The following is a 21,462-nucleotide window of genomic DNA, read 5'->3' on the forward strand; positions in this document are numbered from 1 at the left end:
AGAGAGAGTACTCTTCTCTCTCTTTCTTTTTTTTTTCTTCTCTTCTTCATCTTCTTTTCTTTTCTTGGCCAAATAGGGGAGCAAAGGAGATGGGTGGCAGCTAGTCGCCAAAGGATCGGCAATAGGCGGCGATGCATGGCCAGTGATGGATGGGCGGCCGGTGGTGAGGCCCGAGCAGCAAAAATCAAGGAAAATAAGCTCGAAAAATAAAAACTTCGGGGATTTTCTTTATTTTTGGCAATCGATCGTGGACTTACCGTGTAAGGTTGAGGGGAGGCCGGAGTACTCGACCCAGGGCTCAACTTCAAAGGCGATGCCAGTGGCCAAAAAAAGGGAGGGAAGTACCATAAAAACAAGGGCTTCTTTCTTCATGGTTTCTCGGCAAGATCGATGGCCGGCAACGATGCCAAATGCCAAGAGAAAATAGAGAAGAGAGAGAGGAGGAAGGATCGGGGCCTTACGTTGGCTCCGATGGCATCTCCGTCTTCGATTTTTAGTGGGCACAAACATGGGATGCAGCAAAAATCCTCAGTGGTGGAGAGCCCTGGAGAAACATGGGTTCCTTTTTATAGGGAGTCCTAGGATCCTAGCCATCCTAAGACTCTGGCTTCATTCCGAATTTGTCGGAGTTTCAAGAGTCTTCTCTTTTTTTTTTTTTTTGTTGGGGATCTAAGTCGACTCAATGATGCGCCAGATCAGGCCATCACAACAGAAGTGCCAATTCGGATGGAACAATCCTCGCAATGCCTTTGTTAGCCTCTGTTTAATGTCATGGAAATTCTTTGTATGCCGCACCTCTGTATAAAAAAAATACACTGTCCCACCTAATTGGGCTATATAGCCACCACTTTCCAATATATATTTAATATCTATAATTTTATTTTTTTATTTAAAATTTTAAATGATAAAAATGTCTCTCTTCTTCTGAAAAATTATGATATCTCGTGTCTATATTATGATATTCTATGCTCAAATTATGACTTCATGCATAAGATATCATAATTTTTTCAAAAGTCAGAAAGAAAAAAAAGAATATTTTTGTCATTGAAAATTTATAAAATTTTTAAATAATAAAAATATTTTTTATAATATTCTATAAAAAATTATGATATTCTGCGTAGAAGGTCATAATTTTAACGTAGAATATTATAATATAGTTATAAAATGTTATAATTCTTTTCGGAAGATGAAAGATATTTTTATTATTTAAAATTTTAAATAAAAAAATAAAATTAAATATATTAAATATATATTAAAAATAATAATTATATGATCTAATCAATTGGAATGATGTATTTTTTTTATATCAGATATCATGTACAAAGAAATTTTTTTTTTTTTTGATGCCACATCCATAATGGGAGCGATGATGTTTAGTTTTTCTTTTCTTCTCTTAAAATAATTGTATAGTCGGGGAAGTGGAGTGCTTTTACGAGAGAAACCTCCCAGCTACTATTTTCGAGGGTAAAAACATTAAAATCTCTGCAACTGGCGCGTTGCAAATCTTTCGGCAACTGTAGCCGGTGTGCCATTCATAGAAGGTTGGTTCGTCCTAAATGAAAGGAGAAGCTAATCCACAATTAGTTTTTTGAACTAATTAATATCTGCCACGTACCCAGTAACTCTATTATATCTATATTGAGTAATAGATGATTGTTTTAATCATTCAAAGAGGCTCGATGCGAATCGTTAACCCTAGCATGTGGCCTCACGTGAATGAACCCCTGCGCACGTGGCATTCCGTACTGGTCGCCCTTCGCACTATAGATGCCCGCTTCCTGCCTTCCCATCTTCCTCCTCCGAAACCCAAACGAAATCACAGAGAGAGAGAGAGAGAGAGAGAGAGAGAGAGAGGAGGAGGGGAGAAGAGAAATCTATTTCGGAAGAGCTAGGGTTTGCAGGAACCCTGGTGTCTCCAATACCCACCTTCTCTTCGGCCCCTCTCTCTCCCAAATCCATTTGCCTCACCGAAACGAATCGCCGAGGGGCATCTTCCTTGATTTCCGAGACCGGCAGATACCTTCTTGCCTCCTCCTAGGGTTTCGACTCAAATAGGACTGCTTGTACAAGAGACTGTTTCTGGTGAGGAATATTGGCGATCTTGATTCCTTTTCTCTCGATCTTTCTCTTTTTCTTGATCAACCATCCGTTAGTATAGTTCGAGTTTATGCATTATTTCTTTGTTCAATTTCAAAGCCAAGAAGGAATGGGTAGAAACTGTATTTTCTTCTTTATTTTGCCCCAAATTCAGTTTCTTTTTGGGGAAAAAAAAGGATCAAGATAAGACCTTTGCTATTTGGGATGGGTCGTTGCGATGCCTTCAACAAGGATTGCATAGCCTGTACTACGTTCTGTTATATAGGCTGAGTTTAAGTCCAGAAATGGCTCTTTTCCTCTTGAAAAACGCTCTTTGTTCTCCTTTGCTTAGATCTCTTTACCTTTCTAAATCCTACCAGTCAATATTCCCCCTCTTTCCCTTCCTTTTCTATGGTTTCCATTTCCTCCCAACCTGTACATGAAGAAAGTCTGCCTTCTTCCCTTTGGGAAAAAAAAGGAGAAAGCCTGCCTTCCAAAAAGGAATGCGGATAGTCCCTGCCTTGTCGCATTCAAAGTGAAGAGCTTCCCTCAGTGATTATTGTATTTGGCCCGATTTTCTAAGCTCAGACCTTTTTGGAGAAAACGAAAGTTCCTAAGGTCGTGCTAATTTGACTCTGTTGCTCTGCGATAGTTTTTCCTCTCTGTACATTTTCTCTGTGCAAATTTTAAGAAATGAAAAGTTTATTGTACTGTTTATCTTTAATTCGGCCGTTATGTGTTTTATACAGAGATCAGCTACTGCAGCAAATGAGCAAGCAACAATTGCTGTAGATCTTGATAATTGTGAACCTGCAACTCTTTCATATACTTTGCATTCAAAGCGTCATTAATTTTAAATCTTTTTTATTGCTTAAGCATAATGGGGTGTATCTCCTCTTTGATACTTGAGCCAAAATAGTGATTATCATGGAATAGTTATTTATGTTTTTTATTTCTCCTTGAAGATGGTCTGGATATCATCTCTCTATACTTTTCTCTGAAATAAATATATTCAATTAAAGATAAAGAGTGGATAAAAATGCTACTGCATCTTCATTATATTGTAGGTAAGTGACGATGGTGCTGTGGGTTTTTGGGTATGGTTCCCTGGTCTGGAACCCTGGTTTTGATTTCGATGAGAAAATAATTGGCTTCATTAAGGACTACAGGCGTGTTTTTGATCTGGGTAAGTTGTTAAACTTTTCAAAGGATGAAAGTGCCCTGTACCTTTTGTGAAGCAAGAGACTATAAGAGATGTTTGCATTTTTCATCTTTACAGCATGCATAGACCACAGAGGAACACCAGAAAATCCAGCTAGAACCTGCATGCTAGAGGCCAGAAATGGAGCGGTCTGTGTAAGTAGATCCTAGTCTTATCTTTAGATGTGTGTCATTGTATTCTGTTGATTACCTAGCTTATGATGCAATTAGTTGGTTCTTGGTCTTGAGTTGTTTAAAAACCATATTGCTAAATCAATTTTTCGAGCACTCTGATTTGTTGGGGGACGTAAAAAACAACATGAGTGAAATTTGTTTTATCAGTGAATATGTAAAGATCAGTGACGTCTTCCACCATATAAGTTGTAATTTTGGTCTCTTAGGATGATGCCCGAGAAATTATGAATTACTTCCAGGGTATATTTTCTGATCTTTCAAATGTATCATCTTCTGGTTCAGCCCAGAATGTATTTTCATGATATCAAAAATTAAGTAAATACATAACTAGGTAGGTAAGATCCCTATATTTCCTTTAATCAACCATTGAGAACTTCTTAATGCATCAATAAGCATCCAAGATTGAAAAAATTTTGCACTTTCTTACATGGTACCTTGTAAGCATGACCTTAGTGTGACTCATGACTCTTCCATTTTTTTGAAATACTCCTGTAGAAACCTGTTGAGACCATTCAACCGATCTCCGACTTTATATCGGTCTTATGAACATAATACTCCGACTTACAATCAGTTGACCGACCGACAGTCGGCTATTATCAACCAACAACGGACAATCACGATGTCTCAGTTAATATCTGACTGATGATCGTCGGCATATCAGAGTCACCGTCCGATGCTCATTCGGATCTTCACGACTATCGATCTCTACTATTACCAACATATAGTTGGCTATTTTCCCACGATCACATAAGATCGGAATGTACGGAACCTACACATTTAACCATTATAAACGGTTATCGACTACGTGTCATGGTCATTAGTGAGCATAAACAGTCCATTCGCTTCACGATTATGGCTCGATAATTTAGTGCCATAAAAAGCGGGATCACGTGCTCGATGGTTATACCTGAATCATCTATAAAAGGAAGATAATTGAACAATATTGATAAGGTAATTCTGGACTGACACTCTACTATTTCAAATATTTTTATCTGCTGTTTACCGCTCTCCACTGACTTAAGCATCAGAGGATCCCCACTGGACATAATTTCGGTCAGTGAGGACTTCTTTTGTAGGTGCTCTTCTCCGATGACGGGTGCAACAGGGGATTGGCTGCAACAGATTGGTGCACCAGATAGGGGCAGAATACACACAACCATGCCAAAAATTAGAGCCCAGTACTCGATAGGTTCAGCGAGGCAGTCTTTCCATCGGAAAGATGTTTCTCCCTCATTTCCAGTGACAAAATCTAGTTTTTCGCATCCTGTGGTCACTACGGACGCACAAATTACAGCACTTATGTAGCAAATGAAAGTATTAACGGAGGCAGTTCAAAGTCTCCAGCAGCAGCAACAGCTGTCGGCGGAGGAGCCGGTATCTCAGACAGTGCCATCTAGGCACAGTCGCCATCCACCACGACATTCATCCTCCTCTTCTTCAGAGCGGCGACTGTCTCGACACTCTCATCGAGACGGATAACCACGTTCTTGGCACTCCCACCGTGCCACCCATCATTCACGGCATTCTCTTTCTCCTTCTCATGTACATAGCATCAAGAAGGGGAAGAGGCTGAGAACACCTTTTGTTTCTCCATCTTCAAGCTCTTCAGGGGGTTCTACCTCTGGAGTTTTCCAGCAACGATGGTTTGATGACTATGAACGCAAGTTTAAGGAGATCGACCACCAGCTTGTCCGACTTTAGGTGGAAGGTCGGAAGTCCTTCAATGACTACGACTTCAATACTGTCTAGCCTCACTCTCAGTGCATTTTAGACGAACCGATTCTGTCTCGATTCAAGATGCCGCAGATGGAGCCATACGACAGCTCCATCGATCCGATCGATCATTTGGAGAGCTATAAAGCTCTCATGATGATCCAGAGAGCAATCGACGTTCTCTTATGCATCAGCTTTCTGGCAACTATTCGGAAGGTTGCTCGAGCTTGGTATTCTGGACTTCAGTCGGAGAGCATTAACTCTTTTGAGCAGCTCGAACAATCTTTCGTGGCCCACTTCAGCACTAGTCGAAGGCCGCCACGAATATCAGATAGTCTTTTCTCTATCAAACAAGGTGAAATAGAGACGTTGAGGAATTTTGTGGCTCGTTTTAACGCGATCACACTTGAGGTAAGGGATCTTAATGAAGATATGGCTATATCAGCCATGAAGAGGGGTCTGAAGGGATCAAGATTTACCTACTCTCTAGACAATACTCTACCTCAGACCTATGCTGAACTTTTGGAGCGTACGTACAAGTACATTCGTGCGGATGAAGTTGCTTCTGATTGATGCCAGATAGATGAAAAATGTCAGAAGAAGAAATAGAAGAAGAGTGAAGCTTCGATCGAATCAAGTCGGTCAATTACCAATTAGCGAGCTTCACCTTGACGATGGAGTCCGAAGTCGAATAGCTATGGCAGGTATGACTCCTATACTCCTCTTTCTGCTCTCCGTACGTAGATCTTGATGGAAATCAAAGGAGATGAGCATTTACGACACTCCTGTCAATGAAAGCGCTATCGAGGAGCCGTGATAAGTACTGTCGGTTCCATCGTGATCACGGTCACGATACCGAATAGTGCATCTAGCTCAAGGACGAGATAAAAGTTCTGATTCGACGATGCTACCTCAAAAAATTTCGACGTGATCGTCTGACTCAACCTCCCACCGACCAATAATCTTAGCCACAAACTGAAGAGACACTCAATAATCGACCAACGGTGGGAGTAATCAATATGATCTTCGGATGACAGAAGAACTCGGGGGCAACTTCCGAAGAAGAGTCGGTGAAGAAACGACGACAATATAATTATTTCTTCGAAAGATGTTTGAGGAATTCAAACTTTTCATGATACTGTCGTTGTCTCGGCAACGATAACAAATTATGATGTAAAAAAAATTTTAGTGGATAATGGAAGCTCAACAGATGTTCTATTTTACTCGATTTTTTTCGAATGCGACTACCGACTGATCGATTCAGAAGAGTCTCGACGTTATTAGTCGGTTTCATTGGAGATGCAGTTACCGTGGAAAAAAAATTGCTCTCCCACTAACTGTCAGAACAGATCCATGACAGAATACTGTTCTATTGATATTTACGGTTATCTGAGTTTTTTCGGCTTATAATGCCATACTCGGACGATCTGATCTTAATGCTCTGAGAGCAGTAGTCTCGACATATCATCTGCTAGTCTGATTCCTGACAAGAAATGGAGTTGGAGAGATGCGTGGAGATCAACTTGTTCGACGCTGTTTCTTGGTCTCCTCATAGAATAATCAATCTGAAGACTCTTTGTTCGTTGATAAATTGGACCAAAGAGAAAATGAAGAAAAGGGTGAACCAGTCGAGCAATTGGTTTTCATCCCACTAAAAGAAGATCCCGTAGGGACGGTCCAAATTGTATTGCAGTTGTCTGATCCGGAGCGACAACAACTAACAAGACTACTAAGAGCAAACGTCAATATTTTTTTTTGATTGGTTATTGACATGTCAGGCATTCTTCTGGAGGTAATAATCCATCGGCTAAACATTGATTCAAAGGTTAGACCGGTGAGATAAAAGAAAAAGTCTTTTGCTCCTGAAAGGCAAAAGATCATTGACGAAGAAGTCGACAAGCTCTTCGCAGCTGGCTTCATCAGAAAAGCTAATTATCTCGATTGGCTCGTCAACGTAATAATGGTGAGAAAAACCAACGGAAAGTAGAGAATCTGCATCGACTATACAAATATAAAAGAAGCCTGTCCGAAAGACAATTTTTTTTATCAAAAATTGATCAACTAGTTGATGCGACTTCGGAACACCAACTCTTAAGCTTCGTGGATGTATTTGTAGGCCATAATCAGATTTGGATGGCATCTGAAGACGAGGAGCATACAACCTTCGTAACCGACAAAGGCATCTACTGTTATAAAGTAATGCCGTTCGGTTTAAAAAATACCGGAGCAACTTACCAACGGTTAGTCAACAAGATATTCAAGGCGCAAATTGGGCGAAATATGAAGGTCTGTGTAGATGATATGCTGGTGAAAAATTCTTAAACTATTGATCATGTTCGGAATCTGGAAGAAGCTTTCAGCATACTTCGATGACATTAGATGAAGTTAAATCCGACTAAGTGTTCATTTGGGGTAATTTCTGAAAATTTTTTTGGATTTTTTGTGTCGCAACGAGGAATCGAAGTCAATCTTGAGAAAATAAAAGTTATTATTAATATGAAGCATTCTAGTTCCAAGAAAGAGATACAGCAGCTTAATAAAAAGATCGTCACACTCAGACGATTCATCTCAAGATCGGCAGAAAGATGCTTGTCTTTTTTCAAAACCTTGAGGTAGACAAAAAACTTCTCATGGTCAGACGAGTGTCGATAATCTTTTAAAGATTTAAAAAGATATCTGGCATCTCTACCATTGCTTTCAAAATCAAAGGTCGAAGAAATTTTGTATCTCTACTTAATGATTTCGATGGAGGCAGTTAGTTCGGTACTTGTCCAAGAGGGTGAAAATTAAATTCAATGGCCTATTTATTACACTAGCAAGGTGCTTCACAATGCCGAAATAAAATATTCACAGGCGGAGAAGATAGTCTATGCTCTAATCATATCATCGCAGCGACTTCGTCCATACTTTCAAACACATCCCATTATCGTCTTGATAGACCAGCCATTGAAGATAATTTTATATCGACCTGATACTTCAGGTCGAATGGCAAAATGAGCCATAAAACTCAGTGAGTTTGATGTCCAATATCGTCCACGTCTATCGATGAAGGCATAACTTTTAGCCGATTTCGTCGTCGAATATACAATACCTGACAATAATTATGAGGATAAATCCAACGACAAAATAAAGCCAGTTGAAACTCTCAAGCCTAACTTCACATCGACGTGGGTGCTACATATTGATGGAGCATCTAATGCACAAGACAATGGAGCTGGTCTCATCCTCACCAATTCCGAATGGATTGTAACTGAATATGTCCTTCGATTCAACTTCAAAGCTTCGAATAACCAAGCCGAATATGAAGCACTTTTATCCAGCTTAAAAATCACCAAAAAACTTGATATTGACAGCCTGAAGGTCTTCACTGACTCACAGTTGATCGTTGGATAGATTAAGGGCGAGTTGGAAATCCGAGATCCTGTTATGATGAAGTATCTTCAGAAGGTGAAAGATCTTACGTCGACTTTAAAGTATTTTGAGATCTTTCACATCCCAAGAGTAGAAAATGCTCGAGCCGACGTATTTTTTCGACTCGCAACCACTTCATTAAACTCGCTTGGTCGGACATTTGTTGAATGTATTGAACAGCTGAGTATCGATAAAGTCGAAGAAGTGCTACGAATCAATGATGAGCCAAATTAAATGGATCCGATCATCCAATACTTGACTGATGGAATTCCACTAATAGATCCTTTAGAAGCCAAATGACTCAGATGGATGACCTCATAATATATTCTGATGAATGGTTAGCTTTATAAGAGGTCGTTCTCTCTTCTCTTACTGAAATGTTTGGGACCGACAGATGCCGACTATGCACTCAGGGAAGTTCACGAAGTGATTTGTGATAATCACTTGGGAGATAAATCTCTAGCTTATAAAGTTTTACGATAAGAATACTATTGACCCATCATAAAGAAAGATGCAGCCGAACTTGTTCGGAGATATGAATCATATCAGAAATATACAAATATACAGCATCAATCGGTTAGTCAGCTGACGTCAATTGTTGCATCATGGCCTTTCGTACAATGGAGAATAGACATACTAGATTCTTTTCCTTCGGCATCTGGCCAAAGAAAATTCATAGTAGTTGCCATTGATTATTTCATCAAATGGATAGAAAGTGAACATCTGGCACAGATCACTGAAAGTAAGATGGAAGATTTCATTCAAAAATTAATTATATGCAAATTCGGTCTACCACACATCATCATTAACGATAATGGTCAACAATTTGATAATCAAAATTTCAAAGAGTTTTATGCAAAATTTCACATTGCGCACAAATTCACATCAGTTGGCCATCCACAATCCAACGGTGAAGTGGAAGTGACAAACTGAACCATCTTGCATAGACTCAAAATCAGACTGAATGAAGCTAAAGGTCTCTAGATGGAAGAACTATATCCGGTCCTATGGACGTACTGAACAACTTATATATCAACGGGAGAATTATCATTCAATCTGGCTTATGGAACAGAAGCAATGATCCCACTTGAGATCGGACTACTATCAGCAAGAGTGGAGCAATACAGTGAGTCGAGCAATTCAGAATATCGGAGAGCCGATCTAGACCTATTTTCAGAGGTCCGATAGCAAGCTCAAGTTCGGATGACAGTATATCGGTAAAGAGTAGCTCAGTATTATGATTCAAAAGTTAAGACGAAGGTCTTCCGTTCAGGAGATCTGGTCCTAAGAAAGGCAAAAGTCTCAAAGCCTTTGGACCAGGAGAAATTGTCTTTAAATTAGGAAGGATCCTATAGAATAATTGAGATATTTAGATCGGATGCATATCGACTGGAGACTCTTGAGGGAACAGCTATTCCTCGAACGTGGAATGCTAACAACTTAAAGATGTATTATCAATAAAATTGTTCATATGTACAGTGTTCAGAATGAAACATTGAATTTCAGAATCACAAAAGTTTCGGCCAACTACAAAGTGATATTAGATCGATAAATGGACGGTCAATTCCTACCGACTATATTTTGATTTTTTACTGTAAAAATCGATACATCGATTATATCTCAATTTTCACTGTAAAAGTCGATATATCGACTGTATCTCGGTACTGACTATATCTCGGCTTTCCACTGTAAAAACCGACTCTAGTCGAATGACTATTTATGCCGACTTAGTTTTAACTAAACGGAATACTATGTCAATACGATCCAGGTCGAATTGGAACTATACCGACTTGACTGCAGTCAGTCGAAGGATATTCGACTTGTCATCGTTTATCAAATAACGAGACATACTTGATTTGACTTTATAAGAGAAGAGTTGATATTTTGAAAATTTTTCTTTCATTCATTTAAAGGAAGTTATAAAATTGGACCAAAGGTTTGATTACAAAAAGAAAAACAAAAATGCTACACCGATCACCAGTTGTCTTCGTCTCCTTGCTCCAGTGCAGCATCGGCGATTGTAACAGCTTCTGGTGCAGTCGGTGCATCATCTTCGATCGGCGCAGCCCCTTCTTCAGCAGCTTCATCTCTCGAATCAAGAGGAATGATGCTGCTCAAGTCTAAGTCTGGGTATAATTTTCTGACCGCATCTCGGCCGTTCTCATACCTAATGCAGTAGGAAGATACCCATCTTCGAGGATTTCTTCTTTGAATTCTTCAGAATTTTTTAAGTTCTCGATGGTCAGATTTAGGGCTTCTCTTGCAGACTCTGTTTCAACTCGTGCGGAGGCCGACTCAGCATCGGTCAGTGCTAGCCTTTTCAGGGTGGCCCGATGCCTTCTGCGTTCGGCTTCAAGTTCATCAATGCACCATCCCTCTCTCGCTGGAGTCGATGGATGGAGTGCTTCTCGCTTTTGATCCACGACTCGAGATGAGATGTTTTGGCGAGCCAATTCAAGTTCGACTCCAGAAGACTGTAGGTCGGCCGTCATTTGGGAGATCTGCTCCAGAAGTTTTTTCTCTCATTCAGCTGTCGCTTGGAGTTGTTTGATGGTGGTATTTTTTTCCACAGTGACGGCCGCCACCTTATCCATCCACAATCGATGGAAGTCGGCAATTTTTCAATAGCCGCTCTCTGGATCGTGCATGTCATGCATCCACTGAAAGCAGAAGACAAATCAAGTCAGATAAAAAAAAAGAGATGTCGGAAAACTTACCCTAAGTATCATCAGGTAAAAGGATGAAAACATCTCGACGATAGTCCAGTTCTTCCTATTCTCCCGATCAGTCGGGAGAAGAGCAGCTTCAATGAGCCGCCTGACCAATATTGGATTGGCCAAGGCTGACTCACCTTCGAAGATTCGAATGTCGAAGAGAGTTTGGAGGCCTGTAGACGACCCATCATCGGTTGAAGTCGCTGGCGCCTTTCCTCGATCTCCGATCGGCAGTCCAGCGCTTGAGAATGCTGGGAAGTCGGAGCTCGACTGCGTCCGAAAATGTTTCGCTGGAGGAATGGCTGGCGCAACCGCAGACTGCTCAGGTTCGGCCGTGACTCCCGCCCCAATCCGAACCTCTATTGATGGGGCTACTGATGGTACTGTTGCAGCTCCGTCTTCTTCTGCCGTCCCATCTTCAGCAGACGACATCTGATTCGAAAATCATCTCCGATGGAATGTCGGATTCCCTCGCCAGTGAAGTAGTGACCCGACCCTTCTTCGACGGTCGGGAGGGTCCAGCTTTAGTTGCCGCTTTCTTTTTGGCAGTGTGTGCGCGAATATCGGCAGTCGGCACTTGTGTCTTTGGCTGTATAGCTGCAATCAAAACAAAGAGATTAGTATAAAGTTCAAAAATAGACAAGAAAGATAAAGTAATCGACTATGTTATACCTAAAGAAGTGACCGAACTAAGCCCGACATCGTAGAGAGCTTGTTCGATCATCAGCTCTCACTGCGGTGGAACTGCAATGTCCTTCAATCGGAGAAAATTTTTTCGATCATCGGCCTCCATCCGATTGTTCTCGTTGTGGCTAGTCTTTGGATCACCCCAGCACAAAGGAAAGCCTCAGGGAGAAGAAGAAGAAACAAAGAAAAATTGGTTTTTCCATCAATGAATGGACGATGGAAGATCGATAATGAAAGAAAGGCCTTTCTTCGGATTGAAGAACCACCAACCCTTGGCCTTCGGATGAGAACGAAGGACAAAGAAAGACCGAAAAAGGGAAGGACGAGGAACAGTTGGTATAAGCTGACACAACATAGCGAAGCTGATGATCAGCCGGATGGAATTCGGGGCCAACTGAGCAGGACAGAGGTCATAATAATCAAAAAGATTGCGGACGAACTTCGAAATTAGAAATCGAAAACCAGTTCGAAGGTCCTCGACATAAATTGCGACCGATCCGGAGGAGAATTCATCCGATCGTCCGAACCAGGAGCGAAAAGTTGATACTGCTCTGGGATACGATACTGTTCTCAGAATCGTTCAACATTGGGATCGGATAAGTAAGAAGCTTCCATTTTCAGACTCGATGAAGATTCGTCGGTCGGATTCTCCGACCAACTATCCCGAGAGGAAGAAACCTTCTTACTGGCCATCAAAAATGAAAAACTAGAGAAGAGAAGAAAATCCTAAAACAAGAAATCTAAAGAGGAAGGACTTGACTTGAAACTAAGGATGGAGCGAGAAACAAGACCCTGGAGCTCCTAATACTGGGGCGACCTTCCAGCAGAACCTTCTGTTGCAAAGGATGGCGATAAATGCAAAGTAAAAGTCTGGCTGAAAGTGACTCCATATATGTAAGATCCCTCAACGGTCCGGATGAAATCGGTCAAATTTGAATTTTTTCAAATGACGACATATGGTGACATTAAGACCGACTATTGATCGGACGGTTTGACGCACCTGCTCCCAAATCATGCCATCTTACCATTATCTGCATGAACAGCTCCGATTCAATAATGTTTGGGCACATGATCAAGATCTGCTAGTCATAATCAAATCATCCGGATATCTTAGGCGCCGAATTATCTTACCGAAACGACAGTCCAATAATGATTTCACAGCTATCGAAACAACAAAATAGCTGGAGATCTCTTGTATTCCAAAAAAATCATTAATACCAGCAGCCGAGTCGGGGCTTGAAGCAACACGTGACAACTTACTTCGTCTAACGTGACAGACCATATGATAATATACACATCAAACCACCTTGGATTTGGAAGTGGAGGGTAACTGTTGGGACCATTCAACCGACCCCCGACTCTACATCGGCCTTATGAACACAGTACTTCGACTTATAATCAGTTGATCTACTGACAGTCGGTTATTATCAACCAACAATACTCAATTAATGTCCGACTGATGACCGTCGGCATATCAGAGTCACCACTCGATGCTTATTCGGATCTCCACGATTACCGACTTACTACTATTATCAACATATAGTTGGCTTATCTTTCTATGATCACATAAGGCCGGAATGTGCGGAACCTACACATCTAACTGTTATAAATGGTTATCGACTATGTATCATGGTCATTAGTGGGCATAAACAGCCCATTCACTCTACGATTATGATCCGATAATTTAGTGTCATAAAAAGCGAGATCACGTGCTCGACGGTTACACCTGAATCATCTATAAAAGGGAGGTAATTGAACAGAATTAGTAAGGCAATTCTGGGCTGACACTCTGTCATTTCAAATACTCTTATCTGCTGTTCACCACTCTCCATCTCCACTGATGTAAGCATCGGAGGGTCCCGTCGGACATAATTTCGGTCAGTGAAGATTTTTTTTGCAAGTGTTCTTCTTCGGCAATGGGCGCAATAGGGGATTGGCCGCAACAATACCAAATTAATTTTGGGCTAAGTAGTTTGATGTCCAAGTGTACAACTATTCGTTGAGATTTAAAGTAATCAAGTGTGAGACATTCCATTGATATTTGATTAGGTCCTGGACTTTTGGTATTTATACTATAAATTTATGCAAGGGCAATTTGGAACTAAGAAACTGGGCAACTTTTCTTGTGACCACACAAAGGGATAAGCCTTATTGGGTAGGAGAATTATTGTCTACACTGAGTGCACCAGCGTGGCCATGCGTGCAGCCAATCACTGTCAGTGGTTCTTGTGGTGGTGCACCAAGATGCACGCTTGATGAATGTGGCCCACGGGAAGGCCCTTATTGGCCTCGTCCACGGCCATGCTGGTGCATGCAGTGTAAGCAATATATATTTCTCATTGGATAGAGCTCCATGCCTTCTATATTACCATGACTTGACAGATCTGTCACTGTAGTGGAGTTCACTAAGAGTCTTGTGTGTCTGTGCTTGTCTCACTGTGTTATAATTTGAATCGTGTACTCTTGATTTGTCTATGCATATGACACATTTTGGTTTAACAAGACTTTAATGCGTCAGTGGGGTGCTGCATATTGTGTTAAAGGAGGCATAGAAAAGGAAAAGGCAGCAATACAGGTGAGAATCTCTGTCATGTTTCTGCAGGATGAGTACAGTACCATACTTATAATTTGATCTAGATTGAGCACTGTATTAAATATTATAGTATTTGGAGAGAAGAGAGTGCGAGTATGACGGGAAAGCATATGTGGACTTCTATGGGGTCAGTTCAAACCTTAGTTGATTTCTTTTTCTTTGGTCCTTTAGTTCCCCCATCCTAATTTTCCTTATCTTGTGTGGCATCCATTATTCAGGAGGGAGATTCTCTTAAGCCAGCTGCCACACGAGTTTTAGTGTAAGAAGCTAAACTTGTCTGTAGTTGTTCTATTTCTATCCTGCAGTATACTGTGATGTAAGCTTGCAGTAGCTCCTTTTGCCATTTTCACTTTTATTGATGTGAAATTAATGAGTATTTATTTTTCTGTGTAGTTTCATTTCCACGCTCGACAAGGAAGCTAACAAGTACTATCTAGGTCCAGCTCCCTTGGAAGAAATGGCAAGGTAAAAGATGTCTTATTGCCACCTGTTACCGTAGCTGATTAATATTTTCTTCCTTTAATATTGGTTTCCCTCTAAACATGCAGGCAAATTGCTACTGCAACTGGTCCTTGCGGGAATAATAGGGATTATCTCTTTTTGCTAGAGAAGGCGATGTTCGGCATAGGTAGAAATCTATCTCTAGACCTTCTTGAATGAAGTAGGTATGATTTTGATGATGTCTAGTCTAAACATAATCTGATATAATATCACTTAACTAGTAAAGAGGAGAATGTCAAAATACTAGACATCGAGGGGCAGCATATTGTTGTCGAGGAATGCTTTCGCCTGTTTCATTGTAGAATGCGTGAGTTTTATAAAATTGAATGGATATGTTCATCCAGTCAGACTTTTTAAGCTTTTTCCATTAAATTGATGTAAAGAGCACGGCCATTTGTTGAGTCTAGATGTCCAAATGCCTCCTTTCACTTGTCTGCATCTTTCTTATATCTGCATTGCCTTTTAGGTTAAATTTCCTTCCGGAATCTTTTGCAATAGTCAGCAGTAATGAGAGAAAAATTGCAGGTCACGAAGACAATTATGTCATTGAGCTGGCAAATGAGGTGAGGAAGGTGCTTCGGGGGCTGAAGGAGAAGAGGATAGTCGGGTCCCTCATCGCACGCAAAGCCCATCCCCCTTTCATGCGCGTGCCCTCCCTTCCAGAAGCCACCGTCGTGGACTTGAGGTGAAAATTAATGATTTTAAGTTATATCTGGAGGGGCGCAGAAAAATTCAAAGACCACGCTCCGCACTAGTACCTCTCTCTCGCTCTCTCTCTTTATGTTGGGTACCTAAAGGAAAAAAATCTCTATATTTTCAATCTTTTCTTTAGGCATCGTTCTAGGTTTGCCATCCTTGCAACTGTGTTAGAATTGTTTTGAATGGTTTTCTTTAATCCTAACAGTGGTTTTCTAGGCTCCACCTTTGAGATTTTCTTGCTTGATTGTATCTAATGACGAATAGCTCCAGCAGTCGAGAAAGCTCTGGTTCAACATTGGCGGTTGGCGCAGCGCGTTTGATGTAACATGTAGCGTGTTTTAAAAAACCAGCTCCGCCACAACCACCTTTTGCAATGCGGCGATGAACGTATGCGGACATCAAGTCTAAATCATCTGTTTAAATTATAGCATGAAGAATGGTGACGAGGTAAACCAATTAGCGATCAGATTCTGCGTCTGCTGGTTTGTAGTTGTAGCACCATAGACATAATCCTGCGGTTTAAGCTGCAGTAGTTTACCTGGGGAAATCTATTAGCTCAGAATGTTGAATATCAATTACAGGTGTGTCTGAACTAGACTAGAGGCCCAATTATCATAAGAGATGCAGCTACCAGGGCACAGCTGCTGGACCGGCAGTGAGTATGCTGCCTGTCTTCCCCTGCGAGCTCAGCAGCTATCCAGTGCCTTGCACGGTTGTTCAAGGGAGGAGGTGGGGCCATAACCCTAGCCATCACCTCCTTTGCTTGATTGAACGGGCCACGGGGTTGTTAAAACATCCTTAGTCTTTACACACATATATGACTGGGGTTTTGAAAAAAAAGCGGGCGGGTTAGGTCCATGTAAACCCAAGGTTGGCCTGTTAATTAGCGAACTCAATTTTCAGGTGAGCTTAAAACCAAGTTTAGGCCCATTAGAAATGCTCCGGGCTCAAATAGGCCCCCGGGATTTGAACTGGTCTATTCTTACATTTTAATTATGAGCTATATATTAAGGATGCTTTAAAATTTATATAGGTAAATGAATATAAAGATTTGGAGTGCTTTGGGATGTGTGTTATAAGTGATTTTTGACTATAGGCTCCGTACCAAGGATGCTTCAAGATCTATGTAGGGGAATAAGTGAAGGGGTTTAGAGTACTTTGATACTTTGAGATCCATCGGGTACATGGTCCTTAATCATGGGTCATTTACTAAAGGTGCTTTGAGATACTATGCAGGTGGATAAATGAAGAGGTTCATAGTACTTTGAGACCGGTGCAATACGTGATTCTTAATTATGAGTCAAATACTAAGAGTGCTTTAAAATCTATGCAAATGTATGAATGATATTTGAAGTACTTTGAGATTTGAGATTTGTGCAGTATGATCCTCAATTATGGGTCATATGTTAAGTGTTATTTAAGATCTATACAAGTGGATGAAGAAGGGATTTGAAGTGTTTTGAGATCTATATGCCGTAAACTATGGACCATATACTAAAGGTGCTTGAAGAATTACACTTTAAAATCTATTTCGCATGAAAGATCCTTTGAGACTCCAATCTATTAAATATATAGTAAGAGTATTTTTTATCCTACCACCGTTTTATGGTATCAAATATGATGGTCAAATATCCTCACTCCATCGTAGAGATGAATGGGAGAGGCACTTCTAGAAAATTTGAAAACTTAAAAGGTTGGTTTTAAATTTTTTGAAGTTTAGTGGGTGTCCCTGCAACGCGTCCGATTGTCCAAAGTTGTGAGAAAGCACTATAATATTCCCAACAACAACCACGGGGACCGTCAGATTCTCCATTCTTATCGAACAAACTCTGGAAAGTGCGGAAAGACTGGAACGTCGCCAATGGATGACACGTACATCTATACAATATATTAAGGGGAAAATCAGTGTTTTTCGAAAGCGATAACTGTCGTGCATCCAACATTCTACGTATTGTTTTACCCATCTATCATAAGTCAACCATCTAATAATTTTTTTATTTTATATTTAAAATGACAGTTGCTATTGTTTGAAGATAATATTTAAAATATTCGATCAACCATCTAATAATTTTTTTATTTTACATTTAAAATGACAGATGCTATTGTTTGAAGATAATATTTAAAATATTCAACAATAAATGAGCTTAAAACAGGAAATGAGGATAATAGTCATATTCGCATGTTGGTGGCAGAGGCAAATTGCCTGTTCTATCTGCCGTCTGATGATAATATATAAAATATAAAACAATCTATATAATATATTAAAGAGAAAGTCAGTGCTTTCCTAAAGTGACGAGTGTCGCGCATCCACTATTCTACATATTGTCTTATCTATCTGCCATGTGTCAACCATCTAACGGTTCTTTTGTTTTGCGTTTAAAATAACAGATGCTATTGTTTGGAGATAATATTTAAAATGTCAAATAATAAATGAGCCCAAAACAGGGAATGAGGATAATATTAATAGAAAAAGTAGTCATATTCGCATATTGGTGGCAGAGGCAAATTGCCTGTTCTGCCTACCGTCTGATGATAATATTTAAAATATAAAATAATAAATGAGCCTAAAACAGAGAATGAGGATAATATTTAAAATATCACATAACGAAAATAAAATGATAAAAAATAATCAAATTCACGTGCCGGTGGTAAAGGCAACTTGCTGATCCTGTTTGCTATCTGATTTCAACAAATTCATATTAATAACATTGGCCACCTGGGGGGGAGGGTATGCCGTCTGATCCAATTAATGACTGATATATTAAAAGAAAATAAAATTATATCTAAATCACATACTTGAAATCTACTTACACGATGGCAGGATCCACTTGTTAGGCCACAGAGAGCAATTTAAGAGGGAGATAGGATCTTCTGGTGATTCCACTGAATCGTGGATCCAGACTGCTGGATAATAGATAGTTGGAAAGAACAATAAATCAATTTGGCATGCTGATGGTGATTTTGATGGAGAGTTACAAGGAGTCAGAGAGAGAGATGATGGAGGGGACTGATCAGCAGAGGAAGACAGAGAGGATCTATATATATCCTCTCCTCCAGATGATAGGAGGCAGCTGTGCGTGGAAAAAGATTTTCAATAGTAAGTTTTTTTTTAACGTACAATAGATCTATATCCTCACATTCTACAATTTTATCAGATTAATTGGGGTGGTTGCTATAGGTGTGCTGCAGCCATCCGAACCTCTTACTGCATCATTTGAGAAAAAAAGGACGATTCGATAAGTTTGTTTTTTTTTTTAAATACCATTAAAGCAATGGGGGGTTGCTGCGGTAGTCTTTCTCTTTCATAGCAAAGGGTGTCTCATTTCTCTTTCACCATCAAAGCAAGGGGGGTTGCTGCATCATTTGGCAGCCTTCCTGTTCCCCTGCCACATCATCTGGGTGAAGGATTATCATGATCAATGTGGTTGAAAAAATTACTGTTGATCCTAGATTGGAAAGGTTGCTGCCTGCGATAGCCTCCAATTTTCAGAAATCACCATGGATGGTGCTTTACTAGGCATCCAAGGTGACACTAGAGAAAGGGTGGCAGGGGTTGGGACGATCAATAGACTTCAGCCCCCTCGCTCTCTTTTTCCCCCCTAGATGGGATCATGGGTTCGGGCAAACCGGCTGAATGGATCCGAGCAGATAGGGTGAATTTGAGAAATGGATTCGATTCGAAAAACCTGATTTTCCCCATGGGTTGGGGCTATCGGATCATGAGTTATTGGATTATTGGGCTATTGGGCTATTAGGTGATGGTTTGTTGGTTATTGAATTGATTGGATTGGGGTTAGAATATTTAGGGTCAAGGTTAGGATCCTGATCAGGGTCAGGAGCAGGTGACTTGGGGTTAGATTGGTGGTTTGCTACATTTTCCGATAGGGTCGGATTTGTTCCTGCTCATAGTCGGCATTAGATAGGTTGATTTGGGATGATGGTTGGGTTGAGCTAGATTTTTCAGATAGGGTTCACTGTGGGCTAAGGATCAGGGTTTAGAATTCGCTCCGAGCTTACAGTTAGCGTTGGGTCCCGATAGGCGTCGGTATCAGGGTGCCTGAGTTAGGGTTTGGGTTAGGGTCTGGTCGGCAGAGAGGGAATGCTGGAGGATGTTGAGGGCGGCGTGCGGCGAGGGTCCAAGATAGTAGAATCGGGGTGGCGGTCCGTGGATTGATGACCGGTGTGGGGAAGGATTAGGGTTTGGTCGAAGAGGGTAGTGATGGTGATGGGTTAGGGTTTAGGTTGCGAGTGATGTTAGGGTTTCGAAGGGAGCATCGGGACGTCTGAGGGTTAGGTTTGGGATGAATAGGGCCCAAATTAGGGTTAGGGTTCAGATGGGGATGGCAGTTGGGAGAGATGGGGTCAGCATCGGGCTTTGGGTTAGGACTAAGATTTGAGGTTTTGTAGATAGAAATGGCAAGAGAGGATGCGTAGGATCCAAATTAGGGTTAGGATTTAGATGGGGATGTAGTTTTGGAAGGATTAGGGTTAGCATCGAGGCTTCGGTTAGGGCTATGATTGGGATTTTGGAAATAGGAGTGGCGACGGAGGAGCCTGTCAGAGAATAGAGATAGGAAAAGTAAGGATAAAAAAAGGGAGAGGAAGAAGCGAGGGATCGGCAAGGTGAGGGCTAGGAGAGGAAGAAGCAAAGGAAAACGAAAGATAGGAAAAAAAAGATTTGGGGGGACGGATCAGGTTGGGGTTGCGGGCGTGGGGAAGATGAGGTGAGGGCTAGGAGAGGAAGAAGGGAGGGAAAAGGAAAGAAGAAAAGAAAAGGGTTTGGGGGATGGATCGGCGGATGAGAAAAAGGAATAGGGGAAAAGATAGTACTGGTAATGACGAGCCAACATCAGTGCAACTTGCAGACGGCGGCCTTCCTCAACGGCATAGTGAGGGATGGATTCACGATTGTGGACTTCAGTGCCTTTGGTACGAGTTCTTGATCATTGGAATCAGTGCATAGTAGGGGGCTCCAGCCGATAATGGTGGTGGAAAGGAGTGCCAGAGTTGTGGAGGAGCGCCAGAGGTGAGGGTAGGAGGAGAAGCGGTGTAGAGGGGATGAATGACGGCAGGTGAGGGATCGGGATGTGAGTGGCCACTGGAGGAGGGTTTGGGGAGTGGGAGTTGGGGTTTGGATCGGCAGAAGCTTCTAGAGAGAGGGAGGGGGTGGGGAGGGCAGGAGGAGGAGCGATGAAGGTGAGTGACGGAGAGGGGACAAACGAGGGCAGATGAGAGATCGGGATATGAGTGGCCACCGGGGAGGGGGGGTGGGAGGGCGGGTAGGGTTTGGAGCAGTGGAAGCTTCTGGAGAGAGAAAGGGGGTGGGATCTGGAGAAGCACCGAAGGTGAGGGCAGGAGGAGAAGCGGCGAAGAGGGGACAAACGATAGTGGACAAGAGATTAGGAGGCGAACGGCCGCTGGGGGTGGGTGGCCGGGGGAGGGATAAGGGGGTGGTGAAGCGGTGGAAGGTTCCGAAGAGAGAAAGAGAGAGGGTGGATAGGTATTTAAATTAATGGATGCATAGAATATCTATGCAGTCGTTGTGCATAGATGTTCTATACGTTCATTTATTATGCAAAGGCTCCTACAAAAATATTATGCAGGAACTGATTTCATTTCAATTTATTTTTAAAATTTAAATATTTATAATAAATAAATAATAAATAAATATAA

General features: G+C 41.3%; 1 protein-coding gene across 2 annotated transcripts; it reads left to right on the top strand.

Annotated features, from left to right (window-relative positions):
* Nucleotides 1–1,783: 1,783 nt before the first annotated feature.
* Nucleotides 1,784–16,011, top strand: LOC105050890 (cation transport regulator-like protein 2). Of its 2 annotated transcripts, none has more exons than XM_073261489.1 (9): nt 1,784–2,082; nt 3,144–3,262; nt 3,356–3,432; nt 14,500–14,571; nt 14,660–14,716; nt 14,808–14,848; nt 14,983–15,054; nt 15,138–15,217; nt 15,616–16,011. In XM_073261489.1, the coding sequence occupies exons 2-9, from the start codon at nt 3,154–3,156 to the stop codon at nt 15,777–15,779; spliced, it is 672 nt and encodes a 223-aa protein (XP_073117590.1). In that variant the 5' UTR covers nt 1,784–2,082; nt 3,144–3,153; the 3' UTR covers nt 15,780–16,011.
* Nucleotides 16,012–21,462: the final 5,451 nt, after the last annotated feature.

The sequence above is a fragment of the Elaeis guineensis genome, chromosome 8 (assembly GCF_000442705.2).
Source record: "Elaeis guineensis isolate ETL-2024a chromosome 8, EG11, whole genome shotgun sequence".
Taxonomy (NCBI): domain Eukaryota; kingdom Viridiplantae; phylum Streptophyta; class Magnoliopsida; order Arecales; family Arecaceae; genus Elaeis; species Elaeis guineensis.

What these genes read in the sequence shown, in the direction of transcription:
- LOC105050890 (XM_073261489.1), top strand. Translation starts at nt 3,154, where the DNA reads ATGGTGCTGTGGGTTTTTGGGTATGGTTCCCTGGTCTGGAACCCTGGT. An exon ending in AGGAAAAGGCAGCAATACAG is followed by an intron (nt 14,572 to 14,659) that starts GTGAGAATCTCT and finishes TAAATATTATAG; the next exon opens with TATTTGGAGAGAAGAGAGTG. An exon ending in GAAGGCGATGTTCGGCATAG is followed by an intron (nt 15,218 to 15,615) that starts GTAGAAATCTAT and finishes GAAAAATTGCAG; the next exon opens with GTCACGAAGACAATTATGTC.